Raw genomic sequence first — 18,277 nt, 5'->3', positions numbered from 1 at the left:
TAAAAAGGTTTTTGCACTCTGCAGGAATTTTTATCATAAATAAATGAGTTATTGTCTCAAATGTAAAAAGAAAACTAATACTAAAAATATTTCATATATTAAAAGTAAAAATAACAGGGTTATACAAAAAGGTATATGTTCGGTTTGTGGTTCAAAAAAAAAATCAATTTATCTCCAAACACAAACTCGGAGGAGATATACAAAAGTTTTTATCAGGAAGTAAATTTACAACTACTGGAATACCAGGGGAATTACATCTTCCAGGGTATTCTTTCTGTGGTCCAGGCACAAACTTGGATAAAAGATTAGATGAGGCAGACAATCCTAAATCCTGGAGTAAGCCTATCAATAGAGTTGATGAAGTGTGCATGAGACATGATATTGATTATGGGAATACCACAACGTTGGAAGAAAAGCATGAAGCCGATAGAGAAATGTTGTATAATTTGTCTCTGATACAAAATCCAACCTTGAGAGAAAAAGTTGATCGGTTCATTGTGAAGAAGATGATCAGTGCTAAATTGAAACTTGGACTTGGAAATTCAAAAAACTTATAGGCTCTAATGATGTCATTAAGACTGAAGAGCAATTAGCTGATGAATTACATAAACCAATATTCACAAAGTTTCAGAGAAGGAAAGTTTATTCTAAGGAAGTAGATTATATCTGGTCTGCTGATTTGATTGAACTCAATAATGATAAGGGGTACAAGTATGCTTTAACCGTTATTGATTTGAGGAGTAGATATGCGTGGGTTGTCCCTTTAAAAAACAAAACAGGTAATACTCTTATGTTAGCTTTTCAACAGATATTTAATAAAAGTAAGAGAAAACCTAAAAAATTGTGGACTGATGAGGGTAGAGAGTTTTATAACAAGACATTTATGAATTTTCTAAAAAATAACAGTATTACATTATACAGTACCTTAAATGAAGGGAAGGCAGTTGTTGTTGAATGTTTTAATCGTACCTTAAAAGAGAGACTATATAAAAAATTCACACAACTCGGTTCACAACAATGGTCATCTTTTATTCAGGATATTGTGGATAAGTATAATGACACGATTCACACGGCAACAAATATGAAACCATCAGAAACATTTACAAAATTAAAATATGAAAAAGAGATTAATGTCAGAAAACCTAAGTTCAAAGTTGGTGATATCGTAAGAATATATAGGTGGAAATCTCATTTTGAAAAAGGTTATATGAAAAGATGGACCAACGAGCTTTTTAAAATTGTTGATGTAATAGATACGGTTCCTTGGACTTATAAGATATATGATTTGGAAGGGGAAGAGATTTTAGGTTCATTTTATTCACAGGAATTACAAAAGACAAAGATGAATTGAAATTTTTTGACTCCGCCCCTTTTTGACTCCACCCACACAAGCCCCGCCCACACAAGCCCCGCCCACACAAACCCCACAAAACCCCACCACACACCCCCCCACAAGCTCCAATAAATTGAAATTTGACTCCGCCCCTTTTTGACTCCACCCACACAAGCCCCTCCCACCGAAGCCCCGCCCACACAAACCCCACACAAACCCCACACAAGCTCCACACAAGCTCCACACAAAAACTCCACACAAGCTCCACACACAAACCCCACACAAGCTCCACCCATATTCATCATATTCACATAATTAGTGATTAGTTAATTAGTTCCCCACACACACAACATGTTTATTTAATTAAAAAATTATCCACCCATCCACACAAGCTCCACTCATCCACCCATCCCCCCATCTCTCCACCCATCCATTTATCCACACAAACCTCATCCACATAAGCCTCATCCACATTCACCCCTCCCACACAAGCTCCACCCACATAAACCCCTGCCCACATAAACCCTGCCCACATAAACCCCTCCCACATAAGTCCTGCCTACACAAGCTCCACACAAAAACTCCACACAAAAACTCCACACACATAAACCCTGTCCACATAAACCCCTCCCACACAAGCTCCACCCACATAAACCCCGCCCACACAAGCCCCACCCACACAAGCCCCCACCCACACAAGCCCCACCCACACACACCCCGCCCACACAAGCCCCACCGAAGCCCCGCCCACACAAGCCCCGCCCACACAAGCCCCACCCCCCTCATCCCCCCTGTGCGCCCCCACCTTTGACCCACCACCTCCCTCATCCCCACCCCCACCCTTCCCCACACACACACATGGGGAGGGGAGGGATGGGATGAGGGGGTGATGGGTCATTGGGGGAGCGCACCTACCACCCCCCTCCCCCCCCAACCCCTCCCTCTCGTTCATGTCTTGATTCTTTTTTTGTAATTCAGAATCAAGTAATTGTAAACAAAGCAAATATAATTTATTAATATTGAAAATTTTTAATATTCATTTGCGAGAATGTATAATCTTTCCCAGCAATCTTCTTCAGATGTCTTGTGATAACGAAACTCAGACACCATATTCTGTTTTGAAACAAAAAGTGGATAATAATTAGGTTTTATAAAGATAATTACATGGTAATATGAGTAAGCCTCGTTGACCACTGAATTAACACACCAGGAGCCTGTCATCCTTTCAAGGTCAATAAAATGAATTCCAGTGTACTGACAAAACCACGTCCAAACTAATGATGCAACCAACATCAGGCGACATTCTAAAGAGAGAGTGATATTAATAATAATTCAGAAATATTTACCTCCAGAAAATCATGTGTTGTACGAGTGATATTAATAATAATTCAGAAATATTTACCTCCAGAAAATCATGTGTTGTACAAGATTGCTTCAACAGCTGATGTTGTGCGATAGTGCTGAAAAAAAAAATAATAAGTCAAGGGTATAGATGAAGAGACAGACAGAGAGAGATACAAACAGACAGGGAAAGCAACACACACACACACACACACACACACACACACACACACACACACACACACACACACACACACACACACACACACACACACACACACACACATAGGCACACACACACACGTGCCTCACCATTGGTTTAATTCATTCGAGATCAGAGACCAGTCATTATAAATCATTGACCTCTTCAATAAGAGCAGAGAGAGGTAGGTAGAAAGACAGACAGAGACACACACACACACACACACACACACACACACACACACACACACACACACACACACACACACACACACACACACACACGTGTCTCACCATTGGTTTAATTCCTTCGAGATGAGAGGACGTGATAAGACTTCGTACCACTCATTGTAAATGTCTTTCAATTCTCTTCTAAAATCATTGATCTCTTCAATAAGAGTATTAATTTCATGCACCACGTCGTGATATGTAAACTCAATTTCTTCCAATGGCCTGTCAGGGAAAAAATATATATATCAGAATTATCATGATTTAATTAATAATCATTTGCTTCATCGTTCAAAGAGAAAACCATACACAAACTTACCAACTCTGTAGTGAGCTGTTGTCTTCATCGGAAGAAAGATCGCCCATGCCTCAGTTGTAAAAATGAAAATCCCGTCTGGCAGAAACTTTGTCTGGCGAATCACTTATAAAGCAACGATGAGGAGATTGCTTAATCATTGGGTGTGGCCACAGGAAATGACAAGCTTCTCTTAATGATCTCATCTGGCCACCGCCCAAGTTGCAAATCATTTTTGTACATAAACCACGCCATAAAAAAAGTTTTGATTCAAATGTTTTCAGTTCGTGTTCTGAGATAAAATATAAACACGAGACCTTGTCTCACAGAATAGTTCCTATTTTTTCACAGCATGACAGTCCAAAACCACTTCCTCATTCACACAGCACGACCGTGTCAAAAAAAAACACTTTCTCATTTTCACGGCATGAACTGAAAACATTTGAAACAAAACTTTTTTTATGGCGTGGTTTATGTGCAAAAATGATTTGCAACTCGGGCGGTGGCCAGATGAGATCATTAAGAGAAGTTTATCATTTCGTAATGGCACAAAAGGGGTATCTTAAAAAATATAAAGATTCAAATGTTTTGTTTTTCAATATTTTAGATGGGGATTATTGTGCAAAGAAAATTAAACTATTGAAGGAATTTGAGAATGAACAAATGTTTATAGGTTCAATGAGTGAGCTAAACAATATGCATTGGTTATTTGATAAAGAGTGCCCCGAGGCTTAGACGTTTCAGATATTTCTTTAGAATCACCTTTAACAAATCTTTATCTTGTTGTATGGGTTATTTGATAAAGAGTGTCCCAGGGCTTTGGCGTTTCAGATATTTCTTTAGAATCACCTTTAACAAATCTTTATCTTGTTGTATGGGTTATTTGAATAGAGAGTGCCCCGAGGCTTCGACGTTTCAGATATTTCTTTAGAATCACCTTTAACAAATCTTTATCTTGTTGTATGGGCTATTTGAATAGAGAGCCCCTAGGTTAAAAGGGGAAATAAAAAAATGACCGTTTTTACAGCCATTTTTCCCTGCTGTGCAGGGGTTTGGCTTTTTCTTGAGGCAATGTTTTATGGCCGGATGCCCTTCCTGACGCCAACCCTGGTCGCCTCTTACGACACACAGGGATATGCTACACCTATTCTAACCGGGGCATACACCGGGACCAGTACACTGGCACTCATTTCGCCGACCTCGGAAGGATGGCAGGCTGAGTCAACCCCCTGGTGTTAATTCAGCAGCCAACGGGGCTTGAACTCAGGACCCTGGGATCCCAAGCCGCCACCCTAACCACTAAGCCAACACCAGGCTCCAGGTTAAAAGGGGAGACAAATAAATATACCTTGGGCTAAAAAGGGGATTTATTTTTTTAGGGGAAAAAAAAGAAAAATTTCATGGCTGAAAATCCCCCATTCATTTACATGGGGAAAAGTGAGCCAGAACCAGTATTCTTTCCCTACTGACATGTTAGGTGTGTGACAAGGAAGAACTGATTCGATTTTGGTGAAGATCCGAATCCGGATCTGGATACGATAATTTTTTTTTTTTTTTTTTTACGTGATTTTTTCACCATTGAGAAATAAGGCCAAAAACGAACGATACATAGAATGATATTTCAAAATGTATTCAGCCTGGTATGTTCTCATGGATCAGTCATTACGTGGTGAAGGTACGCACTTCTACCTAGTGCCCTTCTAATTTTTTTTGGTTTCAAGGTAAATGTAGTAGTTGGCCATGTTTTACAACGATGGATTTTGCAAAGATTGAGCATCGAGGTGTCATCGAATTCCTATGCAAAGAAGATTCAGTTCCAAATAAATTCACAAACATGTGGTGGCCGTTTGGTGAATGTGAGTCCTTGTATTCCACAGTCGCCAAATTGGTGGCATCCTTTAGGTATAGACTGTAGAGTGTGTAAATCCATTGAAGAGGACCACCGATCAAGATTGCCACCGGATGTGACCAGCCTACAAACCGCAAGCCACAATTACCCAGGTTGGAGCTTCAATTATGGAGGATGGCCATGTTAAAGTCCCAAAAATCTCCAAATAACTTGGAATTCCTGAAGGCAGCATTTTCTCACGACCATCTAAGAACACTTGGATGTGTCCAAAATATCAGCGAGATGGGTTCATCAAAATCTCTGTTATCATGATCTACGAGAAGGTTGGCATCATGTCGTAAGCTTCTCAAACTGTTCAATGCAGATTCAGATGACTTTATCACTCATCTTGTAAGTGTTGATGAAACATGACTTCACCACTGGGATCCTGAAATTAAATTGGACTCATGCAATGGGAGCACAAGGAATCACCAGTATCCAATAAACGTCACACCCATCATTTAAGTAACGAGATGATGGCCTCAATCTTCTGAGATGTTAACGGAATCCTGCTGATTGACTATACATGACGAACAATCATAATCACAGAAGAATATAACACAAGCCTCTTAAAAAATTCTGTCACTCCATCAAGGACAAATGCTGAAGGACATTGACCAAAGGTGTGCGCGCGCACACACACACACACACACACACACACACACACACACACACACACACACACACACACACACACACACACACACACACACACACACACACACACTCAAACTGTAAAACGAGAAGAACCAAATTGTCTGCAGCTTGGATAGACTGCAAAAAAGCTTCTGGTAGTACCCCACATTTATGGATGATAAAATGCATGCAAGTGTATAAAATCATCCAATAAATAATCAAACTGATTGAGAAACTAATGGAGCTTTGGAGTACCACATTGATACGACAGCACTCAGAAGGAAAAATCGAAATACCAAGAGTGAAGATACGGCACGGGATCTTCCAGGGGGACAGCCTTTTGCCCCTCCTGTTTGGCCTGGCCCGAGACCCACTTAGCAACCTCATTAATGGGCAAGGACATTGATAAACCCTAATATCCAATAAGAGAGCATCCAAAGAGACAAGAAGGGTGACACATCTACAAAATATGGAAAATTTAATGCACTTCGCACCGAATGATGAAAAACTGGCAGAACAACTGAAATTAGTGAAACAGTACTCTGATGACATTCAAATGGAATTTGGCCTCGTTAAGTGTGCCAAGTCCACATTCGTACAAGGTAAACTAACAAAAATGGACAATATAAAAATCGACCTAACTCCGACAATGCAGGAGCCAGACAACGAAGGATCAGACAAGCCGGTAGGTGACATGGGTGGTCGCTATATAATTGCATACTAGTCATACAATTTTTGACGGATCGGGCTGAAATTCTTTGACAAAGAGGTTGAGTATAGTGCGCATAAAAGCCTGGAAGCCGATTTTGGATTTTCGAAAAAATATATCAATATTTTTCGGATTTTTTCAAAAAATTCAAAGTCCCGTTGCTCGACATCGGTGGCCAAAAGCATCCAACTAGATCCTGGTATGAACCTACCTGTCGTTTCATCAAAATCGGTTGACCCCTCTGGCCTCCAGAGCTGTCCATTACATACATACAGACAGACGGAAAACCTGAGAATAACGGTAGTCTAGCGACCATCCAATAAATACCTTGGAGGAGAAAAGGGCCACCAAATTTATCACAAACAAATGCGCAAAACAATTACCAAAGAATACTGGTGGAGAATGAGGCTGATCCTGAAAACACAACTTCCTCCAACAAACAAAATCAAGGCCATGAAGCAACTGGCAGTACCAGTATTCTAGTACAACTGCAGAATCATAAACTGACCACAAGCAGTAATCAATTAGCGAAATACCAAAACAAAGAAACTCCTCACTGTCCACAAAATGTTCAACAAAAATCAATGCATCCTGAGAAGGCACCTGTCTCGACAAGAAGGAGGCAGTGGCCTGATGGAACTCAACCAATTGCACAGTAGAGCAACAACAGTGTTACTGTCTGAGTATGTGAAAAGTTCACAGACTACCAAATCTGATTTGAAGGCAAACACGAAGACAGCAAGCCAGAAAAGTTATCCCGAACCCACCTTGCAGAAAATTTCCAAAAACAGGTGCAAATGGAAGATGTCACACATGAAACTGAAACAGCAATGAATACAGGCCCAACTAGAGGGGGAGCACTCGGTAGAGTGCAAAACCTCCGCCGCCAATACTGCTTGGTCACTCAAGTGAACCTGATATCCTATTCATTCAATTTGACATCAACAGTGCTCACAGAGTTATAGTTTGCAACTTTCCCTTTTACTTTTAACTTTTACATACTCAATTCATTCGTCATAACTGGATTCCTTGAGACAAAAATTGATTTTACGTGGGTATATCCACCTGAAGTTCCAAAATTAGCCGCAATTATAATTTTGGCATGTTTTTGTTGGAAATCACTTATAACATGTAGAAATGCAAAAACAAAAAATCGAAATTTTGTTGAAAAAAAAGTTGCAAACATTTTTTTCTCTAACAATTTTTTTTTTTGGGGGGGGGTTGAAAATCACCTAAAACATGTGGAAATGCAAAAAAAAAAAAAAAATTCCAATATTTTTAAAATTGGCCGCCATAGCGGCCATATTGGATTTTGGACCAAGTCCAAAATCTAGTGGCATGATCCTTGGACCAGACCTAACCCCCCTCCCCCCCCACCAAGTTTCGTCGAAATCCGTTGAGGAGTTTTTCCGTAATACTGTTCACAAACAAACAATCAAACAAACAGAAAGGGGTGAAAACAGTAACCTCCGTCCATCTTCAATGGCGGAGCTTAACAATTGCAAAAAAAGACCATAGACAAATAAGGCAAAAGAAAAATAAAAAGCGAAATATCAACAGGTTTTTCACTGTCAACTGGAATAACAACAAAAAAGCAGGAAGGCATGAAAAAAAAAGAGTTGGACAGAATGGGCAGAGATAAAGAAGGCTCATTGGAATGGCTAACAAGAGGTCAGCTCAACTGGGATGGAGAACGAATCATTATTTATTAACGCACGACACCAATGGCTTTGAGAAAATGATGGAACTGAGTCAATTGGACAGGTGTAGGTTCTGCAAGGTATAAACCAAAAGTAAGAGACACCTCCTATGGGGATGTAAAATACTCATGTCAGAACAGCTGTTACACAGAGGCACAACAGTTGTGTAGAGTAATACACTGGCACATCTGAAAAAATTTCAATGTCTCAGTTCCAGAACTTTTTTGTTGTTGTCTACATTGTCAAGGCTCATATAAGAGCTAATGCACATAAGATATAACAAAGGGAGCAGGAGACAATAAGGGTGGGAGTGGGAAGCACAAAACAGTGGGGAACAGAGACCTCTCATGGAAACATGAACGAATAGCGATCATTGAAAACAAGGAGGTAATGCTCACGGACTGTATGACTTTTCTTACAGGAGGATTTGATGTCTTATCACATATTCATAACTTTCATCACACAATGTATTTTATGATAATGCATTAAATCACGTAAACCTTACCTTAAAGATAACATGCCTACCACCCATCATGTCCACCCCACTTCCATTCACTGATCCCCCCCCCCAACCACAAACACAAACACATACCCTACTGAGAGTTAAGTAAAATCCCATTAGTTTCACCACAATATTACTTACATGAGAGTGGAGATAGACTTGGACTAATGAGGTCGGACAAGGGAGGGATCACGTAACACATGCTAAAAGAAAATCTGCAGAAGGTCCAATTTGCAGTGTGGGATATAAATGGATTGTGCACTCCAAAAAATCTTCATAGTTCGCCATGGCTTAACCTACAAACCGATTTAACAAGCCAGATACACATTCTCAATCCAATCAACCCCTGGTACGGATGAAACTCGTCAAAGCGGAAATTGTCCCGAGAATCCTTCAAGCACGAGGATATTCACAGGCATGGCCTTTCCAACCAATTCAAAAAAGGTTGTGGTGCCTCAACCTTTAACATCGTATTCACCACATATATATGGAGTTACAACCTTTGGGATGTCATCGATTTTGATTACATGTCATGTCACAAAATATAGGTGCATGAAACAAACCCTTTTTATGTCATGCCATCCGTGCCATATCATCTTGAGGTGATGTAGCTCTCCGGAATAGCATGAATTTTTAATTTTAAAAAGTTATGAAGGTGAAGCTACAGGGCAACACCTGGTCCCAACAGACTGGTTTTCCCGATGAGAGGTCTTTGGCTTGGTTGTGGTCATTTAACAACTCGATCTTTCACGTCTCAAGAGCTGTAATCTCCGCCATGAGCATGTTTAATAAACATATCCCTAGTTTTTTCTTGCGACAGGCAACTGGTTTAACTCATCTTAAATAGTGAGAATAAAGGAATGCTGCAATCAGCTGTTTTCGAAAGTTTGAAGTCAGGATGAGACTTTGCTGTTAGCAAAATGTGCAGCAACATTAAAAAGTTTCGCTGAACTATTAAAATGCATTACAAGTCAGAATGAGCAGAATCCAGATAATTTGACCGTTGACATTTTGATAAGTTTGAGAAGGGTTAAATTATTTGGGTTCTGCTCATTCCGACTTGTAATGCATTTGAATGCTTCAGCAAAAATTTTTAATGTTTGTTTTCTTTTTCAAACAAGGACAACCTTTATGATGTAACGAGTGCTCATGGCCACCACCAAACAGGTTCTGCACACTGGCTGACAATTTGTAGAGATCATTTCGGAATTTTTAGATGAATTACAGGCTTATAAGATTGCCTGGATGTATGAGCGTTCACCTCTGAGCTCTCTCACCCGGATTTGAAACTCAGCCCAGCTATAAAACTGTCATATAGGTGTCTAGCAGTCAGGGCGAGGCATCAATGTGTGGTGCAATGTCCCTGGGATGGACGTTCATAATGGGTGTCTTGCTTGCAAAAGTTGGTGGACGTTAAAGGTCCAACGGTGTCCTTCACAAAGACTTGGCGAGTTATTGCCGACATCCTGGCCAACTTAAAAATCCCTGCCCTGACTGACTGCTGTGAAGGCAATGGCAAAGCACCCAAAATAACCCGTGCCAAGAAACTGCTCCGGTAACCCCCAACGCTCCGTAAAGAGTGTGGTTCATCATCATACAAACTACTCTTCCGAAAACTTCTTACAAATAAGTTCAAACAGATGGAACAGCCATCTTCACTTCCTGTTAGAAGAGCAATGGCTGAGATATTTTAGGTGTGGTGTACAATGTTGGTCAGAAAAACAAAATAGAGTTCAATAATGAGCTCCTATACGGTTTCCACCGCTATCGTTTGTCATTGTGGTTACATCGGGAAACAAGAATGGCACTCAGTAGAGCACATACCTCTGCCAGGCTGATCAGTTTATGTTTTGCATCCCACTGATTGGTCTGGATGCAGATCTGGCCATTCGGCCTTGTCACAAACCAAAATCGAATTAGTTTATTGTAGTCACCTATCCAACTCATCCACCAAGTTTTGTCAAAATCCCTTCTAAACTTTTTGAGATGTTTATCGTTTCTGACTCGATCTCTCAATTGTGAAGAATCACTGATAGAATTCTCGTATCCGGATCCGGATCTTCACCACAATCTCATCAATTCGTTGTCGTCATACACCGAAACATGTCCACTAAGTTTTGTTTGAATCCGTCCATAACATTTTGAGATATCTTGCTCACAGACAGACAAACAAACCAACAGGTGAAAACGTAACCTCCATCCACCATTATAACAATAGCAGTACAATGTTTATACATTGTAAAGTGATGATGGTGTGAGTGTTGTATTTGGACATTTATGTATCATCGCTTAATGACATTTACAGGGGCAACCTGGGCACTGGGGCATTGCTGGCCTTTCAGGGCCTCCAGGCTGGATTGGCAGCAAAGGCAGCAAGGTAAGCCCAACCATGCTCCACAAACATCTTGTTTTAAACCAAAATAATACAACACTGAACCTCACACGTCCTGAATGGCAGTTTTCACAAAATATTATATTTAATCACAACAGCTCAATTACGTGGCACATGCATTCAAGATCACGAGGCAATTTTGTTTGGATCAAGCACAAATAAATAATTTATTCTGAATATCAATAACAAAATATCTCCATTTCATTGACTGTCATAATACACTCACTGTGTGGTTACATATTATCTGAGAGTCCTTATCTGGACTTATTGTGAAATTCTTTCTGCTCAGGGATCTCGGGGACGAAGTGGAAACAAAGGACAAAGAGTAAGTGCTCATCGTATATTCGCAATTTTTCTGATGCTGCACCTTATCAATGTCTATGCTACCCTCCCACGTGATTAACTAGAGAGTTCATGGAACATGTTGCCCCACGCAGCCTTGAGATAATAGAATAAGTAAAAATACAACACAACAAGAAAATGGGCGGGGTCGATGAGCGGAAAATTTGATTGGTCATGATGACTTAAAATGCTGTAATATTCTGTCCAAGCACCGTAGTTTAATGTCAGGTCAGGCCAGATTACATCTGTGACTTGCTACAGGTATCATGTAAACCTCTACTAACCTGTTCCATGGTCGGGTTGTCGGCTACTAAACAGTCTCCCCCACCAGGTTTTTTGGTGAGGAGGGTGTTTGGATATGAACACCCAGCAGGATTAAAAACAAAACCTGTCAAAGGGTGGAGGAACTCCTTGTGAGCCAAGGGCCATCCATATCTAGTGCCAAATTGTGCCTGCAGACGTCCTCATGCAGTTGGGTTACTTCTTATTATGAAGTTTGTGGCAGGATTTGCACTCCGGCCACCGTAAAACCCTTCATTCCGCAAAACACAAAAACGCAAAGAAATCTGAAAACCCACTCCGTGGGAGTACCTCCTGTGCAGCTTCGCTTCGCAGAGCAGCTCACCGGATGACGGGATTAGGGCAAGGCCTTCGGGACCCCCAATCTTTGATGATAGGAGGGAAACCACGGGGTAACATTCTCGGGTCAGATTGCGCGAGAGTGTGTCGGAGTGGTGCTGAGATGTGAGGTTTAGGTACCACCACATCTGGGCCGGTTACTTTGAGCCCACTGGGCTGGTTACTTTGAGTGGTTGTACCAGGCTGATCCACCAGCTGTCGAGTTGGACGTCAGGGGTGTTACAATCCCTGTTGCTAACCCTCCAATCAACTGTGGTCCACCTTCGCTTGTGGAAACACGGGCTGCGGTGAACCGGTTGAAATGGGGTAAAGCTCCAGGGATCTGTGGCATCCATGCTGAACTTCTCAAGGCTGGTGGAAATTCTGCACTTGTGTCGTTGCATGCAGTTCTGTGCTCTGCCTGGAACACAGGCATCATCCCAACTGACTGGAAGAGGGGCCTTGTTGTCCCTCTCTGGAAAGGGAAGGGTGATCGCCAAGACTGCAACAACTACCGAGGGGTGACGCAGCTCTCAGTGCCGGGCAAGGTCTTTGCTCGGATAATTCTTGATAGGGTTCGCCGCCATCAGCTTGAGCACCAGCGTCCAGAGCAGTCAGGCTTTACACCAAAGAGCTCAACGATTGACCGTATCCTTGCTCTTCGGGTCAACGAAGGCAGACGAGAGTTTAGGCAGGGGCTGCTTGCAGCCTATGTTGATCTCTATAAAGTGTTCGATTCAGTGAATCGGGATGCCCTCTGGAGGATTCTTGGCCTTCGTGGGGTGACACCAAAACTGATCGATCTGATGTCTGAACTCTACTCTGGTACTGAGAGTGTTGTGAGATGTGGTGGTACCATCTCTGACTTATTTCCAGTTGTTACTGGAGTTCGTTAAGGGTGTGTACTGGCCCCCACACTCTTCAGCATTGTATGGACTGGATTCCAGGGAGGATGTCAGAGAGATCAAGCTGTTGTGCATCTTTTGGGAATGTCAAGATCTCTGACCTTGATTTCGCAGATGATGCAGTCATCTTTGCGGAGTCTTTAGATATCCTTTTGGGGCCCTTGAGGTGCTGAATGAGGAGTTGGAGCCGCTGGGATTACGGGTTTCCTGGGTCAAAACTAAGAATCAGGCTTTCAATGACATCTTGGATGCTGCTGTCCTGTCTGTGCCTGTTTGTGGTGAGGATGTTGAGGTCGTGGAGAGATTCACTTACCTTGGCAGTGATATTCATGTCTCTGCTGGATGTGAGTCAGAGGTCAACCGACGTCTGGGTCGGGCCTGGGGAGTCATGGATTCACTGGATAATGGGGTGTGGAGCTGCCGGTACCTGTGTGGAAAGACAAAAGTCCGAGTCTTCAGGTCCTTGGTGCTTCCAGTCTTGCTTTATGGATGTGAGACTTGGACTCTGACCAAGGATCTGAGATGGAGACTTAATTCCTTTGGTACCAGGTCTCTTCGGAGAATCCTTGGCTATTGCTGCTCGGACTTTGTGACCAACGAGCGGTTGCCGAGAGAGACTCAAATGAGATTTGTTACCTGCATAGTCCGTGGTGTCAGCTGCAGCTGTATGGACATGTGGCTCATTTTCCTGATGCTGATCCTGCTCACCAGATTCTCTCAACAAGGGAGTCTCGTGAGTGAAGGAAGCCAATGGGCCGACCATGTGCTTCGTGGTTGCAGCAGGTTGATTGGAATCTCAAGGAGATTGGGATGGGCCAGGCATCTGCCTGGGGGTGGCCAGATGGAGGCCTCTGGAGTACCGGTGGAAAGTGGATGCAGCGACGCGCTGCTCTAGCGCATGCTCCCATACCTCACCTGACCTGACCGTACTGCAAAACGGAAGGGTATTGAAAGTGCCAAAAAGGTGATTTTTGTTCTGCAGTGTTCAAGTATATAATGCAGTCGAAATAAAACAAAGATTTAAGATTAAAAAAATCCAGAAGTTTACCGCCTTTGACGCAGTGTCTTCCACACCATCTTATCTAACGCATTACAATAGTTATTTGTGCCTATTGTTTGTGTCCTTACGATATCCTTAAAAACAGTAAGTTTCCCGTTTGGAATAACTTTAAATTTAGTTTGACCGTCAGGCAGGCAAGCAGAGTAAAAATATGATCTCACTCCTCTCTGCACATGCGCAATCGGGATGAATTCAGAGGCAAAGTACTGTAAAACTGCAGATTTGTTTTACGATTCATGTTCAAAATATACCATTCAATTGAAATCAAGTTGTTCCTCAATCATGAACTGACGTTTGTAGACAGACAGACAAACAGACAGAGAGACATAGGTGAACCAACTGCTTGACCCCGCTATTCGCTTCGCACACATGGGGTAACACCAAATCCACCTGTGCATCCCGTGTGCTTGAAACACCTGTAGTTCCTCGAATCAAACACTCCTGCAACTCAAAGGAGCCATTTAAAAACTAAATTCACATTTTGAAATGTCATCTCAGCATAATAAAGTAAATAAAAGGAAAAACATAGAGATCGGTATGAGAGAAAAAGTACGCGGCACGGTGACATCATTGTTCGGTTGGTGTAAGAAAATAAATGTGACTTTTGGCTGGGCCCGAGGTTCGACTCCGAGTTCGACTCTCACATGAGAAGACAAAAAGTGATGTTCTCTGACAATAAAGACATTCTGTTGTGTCTAACAGGGTCTGCTGGGAAATCGAGGGGTGAAAGGACAAAGGGGTTTCATGGTAAGTAAAAAGAAACATGATCAGTTTTTACTCATTTCCTGCCAACAAAGAGCCCCCCATATTAGGGACATTGATCATTGATGCAGACTCATGCACGCCGTTAATGTGATTCATGAGTAATGATGATGTGGAAAAATGACATCATAATGATGTACCTTGTTCCAACAGGGACGCTGGAGTCAGAAAGGAGACAAAGGAGAAGTAAGAGTAATATTTATGTACTCACAAAAAGTTTATACAAATTACTATGAGAGTTTGAAGCAGCATGAAGAATGCTAAAACACTGAAGGGTCATTATTTTTTTATGATTGCAGATGAGGGGTGCAAGTGGGGGGAAGGGGTAGAGGGTGGTGGCGGGAGGGGGTAGAAGGTGGTGGGAGGAGGGTGCAATTCACAGCGACATGAATGTTGAGGTGGATACATATACATACATACATATATACGTACATATATATACACATACGTACACACACACACACACACACACACACACACACACACACACACACACACACACACACACACACGCGCGCACAAAAGAGGACTGCCGAGAAGAGACTTGCAGATTTCATATGCTGGTCTCATATGTGTGGCAGCCCCATACTTTGCATGTAGGTTGTGGGGCCCGCCGTGCACCATGGAGTTTCCATTTTTTGGATCCGCGATCTGAATCCATCCATCCATTGGGACCATACTCTGTCCAGAGCATTGATGCTGGCTAGGCAGTCTCCTTGGCTATTGGGCACAATCCTGGATGGGTCGCCACTCCGACACAGTATACCAGCAAGCTGGCGCTCATTTTGCCGACCTCGGAAGGATGACAGGCAGAGTCAACCCCACCTGGTTTGAACTCAGGATCCTCGGATCCCAAGCCCACGAACCTATCTCTTAAGCCAACACCAGGCACTCACGATTTATATATTCCACCAAATCAACGCTTTGCTTCATCAGCTTGCAGTGATGCTGCTTCAACAGCACAACGACCCGTTTATCCAAATATATATAGTGTTGTGGTTGAGGAAATTCGCAAACCACCATTCAGGTCCCGTAGGTGAGATATATCTGTAAGTACATGTGTAGTTAGCCCCAAACCCGTTGTTTAGAGGGAATAAATGTGATTCATTCGGGCTGCGACCCTTTAAGATAGCCGTTTTTCTGTTCTATCTTTATTTTGAGCCAACCACGTCTCAACCGCCATCACACAACAACCACCAACCGCAATGCCGCTTCACAACAACAACAATGCCAACAGCCACGACCTTTACCTTCACAGCACACCATCCCGCAACCATCGCATCACCGCCATTCCAAGCGTCACCGTGGCCAGGGACCGCCACTTTAGACCCTCCACCACCTTCGCCTCTCCTGCGGCCATTCCCGCACCACTTGTGAATGCCGAGCGTCAGGGTGTCCTGGCCTCGTGCGGGACGCGCGCCGAGCCGCGGGTGCAAAAAGCGGCCTTTCCGAGGAGAAGTCGGATCAGGAATGATACACGCCCACTTCTGATCCGTCCTATCAGCAAGCGCGAGGCGATTTGGCCCCGCCTCCAGGTGCGTCGGAGTAGAATCGATATATGCAAATTCGAGGATCAAGGGAAGTTCACGCCCACTTTTCCTCCGTCCATTGGGCGAGCATGGCTCCGCCCCCGAGCTCATCCTGATCCGGAAATTTGCATATGGGTTCTCCTGCCGTGCTATAAAGCGCTGAGCACGGGGCGAATTCAGTCAGTTTTGGGCTCAGGCGAGTTGGAGAGGTGTGGCGGCGGCGGAGTGTGGCAGCAGCAGTCAAGACGGGTCTGGAGGAGAGTCAGTCTGTCGGGGTTCAGAGTCTGTCGGGGAGCTGCAGAGAGGGGAAGCCGGGAGCGCGGTCGAGGTCGCAGTGGAGTCGCTCGTCGCGGGACCCAAGCAAGCCAGCTATCCTCTTTCCCCAGAGCATCAACAATTCCCCCCTCTTCCCCCCCCCCCGCGCTGAGATAGTGCGGAAAGGGGGCCCCGTTCCCACCCCATTCCAAGCAGTGCCAACGAAACCCACGGAGGAGCGCGGAGTCGGGGCACCACCACCACATTTGCGGCTCATCACAAGATGGGTTGGCTCCACCCGGTCTCGTGCCCACAGGCCCCGTCTGCCCCCTTGTCTTTGAGGGTGGCCTTTTCTTTTGCTTTTGAGTATATGTGTTGTCGGCGCCGTCTGTAAAGTAAAACTGTGTAAGTGTTGCCGTGTGCTCACGTAGTCGGTAGTATCTCTGCATTGTTGTGTTTCTTTTGTTGCAATTGCTTTTGGTGCATAATTGTTGTAATTGTATATGTGTGCTATCCGTGTGCCGCGGAATAAATGTGCTTTATGTTGAACTGTTTTTCCCGTTTCGCTTCGTCTTTTCTTTAATTGAATCTCCATCTTACTTCACGTAAAGGGTTGGTAGTGGGCTAAATATGCCCGATAATTAATCGGAACCGTCGAGGTTGACGATAACACCGCTCGGTTATCCCGATAGTACGGAACGGGTCCCTTAAAGTGGCCCGTGTCCGGAGTCGACCTGCGGCGAGGTGCGATCGCCCGGTCTACCCTCCATGTGGGTACTTAGGTAGGTCGAATTTGGCGAACAACCCTATCCCACGCGGGGGGCCTATTGGCACGATCATGGTGAGGCCGAAAGACCCACCCGTGACTAGTTCCCGGCGTTAGTCCGAGAGGGTCACGACAGAATTGTCCATCCGGTGGGCGACGTGCCGGGATTCGAGTTACGTGGCCGCTCGCACGCCGGCGGGCGCGAATTCGCAACAATATTTTTTCCTTAACGCAGCTTCACGATTCAGATCTCAGCCAGCCATCACTGTCTCTTGTTTCCAATATTGTGTCATGGGATGTGCAGCTCTTCATTCGAGAGCAGGTGTTAACTGATGGAGCTTCCGAGCTCTGTTGTGAGTCATAATCCATGGGGTCACAATGGTTGACAACAAAACCAACTTGGAAAGTTAACCTATGTAATAAATAGATGGCTCCTAAATGTATCACACGGTGCATGTTATCAAGACAAGTTATTCTCTTTTGGAGGTTATTAAGTTCTGCTTGACAAAGCAGGGGTCGATAGAGCCTGTTTTCCATCGTTGTAGGTTTTGGGATACATGTATAAAGGGGAATTTAGACACAGGAGGAGTCGTTTTAACCTATCCGTCTGTCTGTCTGTCTGCTTCTCTCTCCAGCTGTTTGTGGCTCTGCATCTGTGTCTGTGTGTGTGTTTCTCCATCGCTGTGCGAAGGTAGCTTCAGTGTTGGTAAAGCAGACTCCTCACAATAATTACACTAGGCAGTTTGCCTTTGCCTTTCCAGAGTGGATCAGGACAGGAATTTGGAATTTGGCCATGGTGCCCGAGATAACTCACC

General features: G+C 43.6%; 1 protein-coding gene and 1 long non-coding RNA gene across 3 annotated transcripts in view; one reads left to right on the top strand and one right to left on the bottom strand.

Annotated features, from left to right (window-relative positions):
- The window catches only part of LOC147012716 (uncharacterized), a 101,703-nt gene that overhangs the window by 52,572 nt on the left and 30,854 nt on the right, over positions 1–18,277 (top strand). For both annotated transcript variants that reach the window (XM_085853820.1, XM_085853819.1), the window contains 4 exons: positions 11,139–11,210; positions 11,515–11,550; positions 14,853–14,897; positions 15,066–15,098. In XM_085853820.1, the coding sequence (XP_085709946.1) occupies positions 11,139–11,210; positions 11,515–11,550; positions 14,853–14,897; positions 15,066–15,098 (186 nt within the window). The remainder of the gene's footprint in view (positions 1–11,138; positions 11,211–11,514; positions 11,551–14,852; positions 14,898–15,065; positions 15,099–18,277) is intronic.
- The window catches only part of LOC147012717 (uncharacterized), a 54,134-nt gene that overhangs the window by 23,858 nt on the left and 11,999 nt on the right, over positions 1–18,277 (bottom strand). The window lies entirely within an intron of this gene.

This window comes from Eptatretus burgeri, chromosome 14 (assembly GCF_056783735.1).
Source record: "Eptatretus burgeri isolate ZD-2024b chromosome 14, Ebu_testis_v1, whole genome shotgun sequence".
Taxonomy (NCBI): domain Eukaryota; kingdom Metazoa; phylum Chordata; class Myxini; order Myxiniformes; family Myxinidae; genus Eptatretus; species Eptatretus burgeri.
This window is presented reverse-complemented; position numbering and strand designations above follow the sequence as displayed.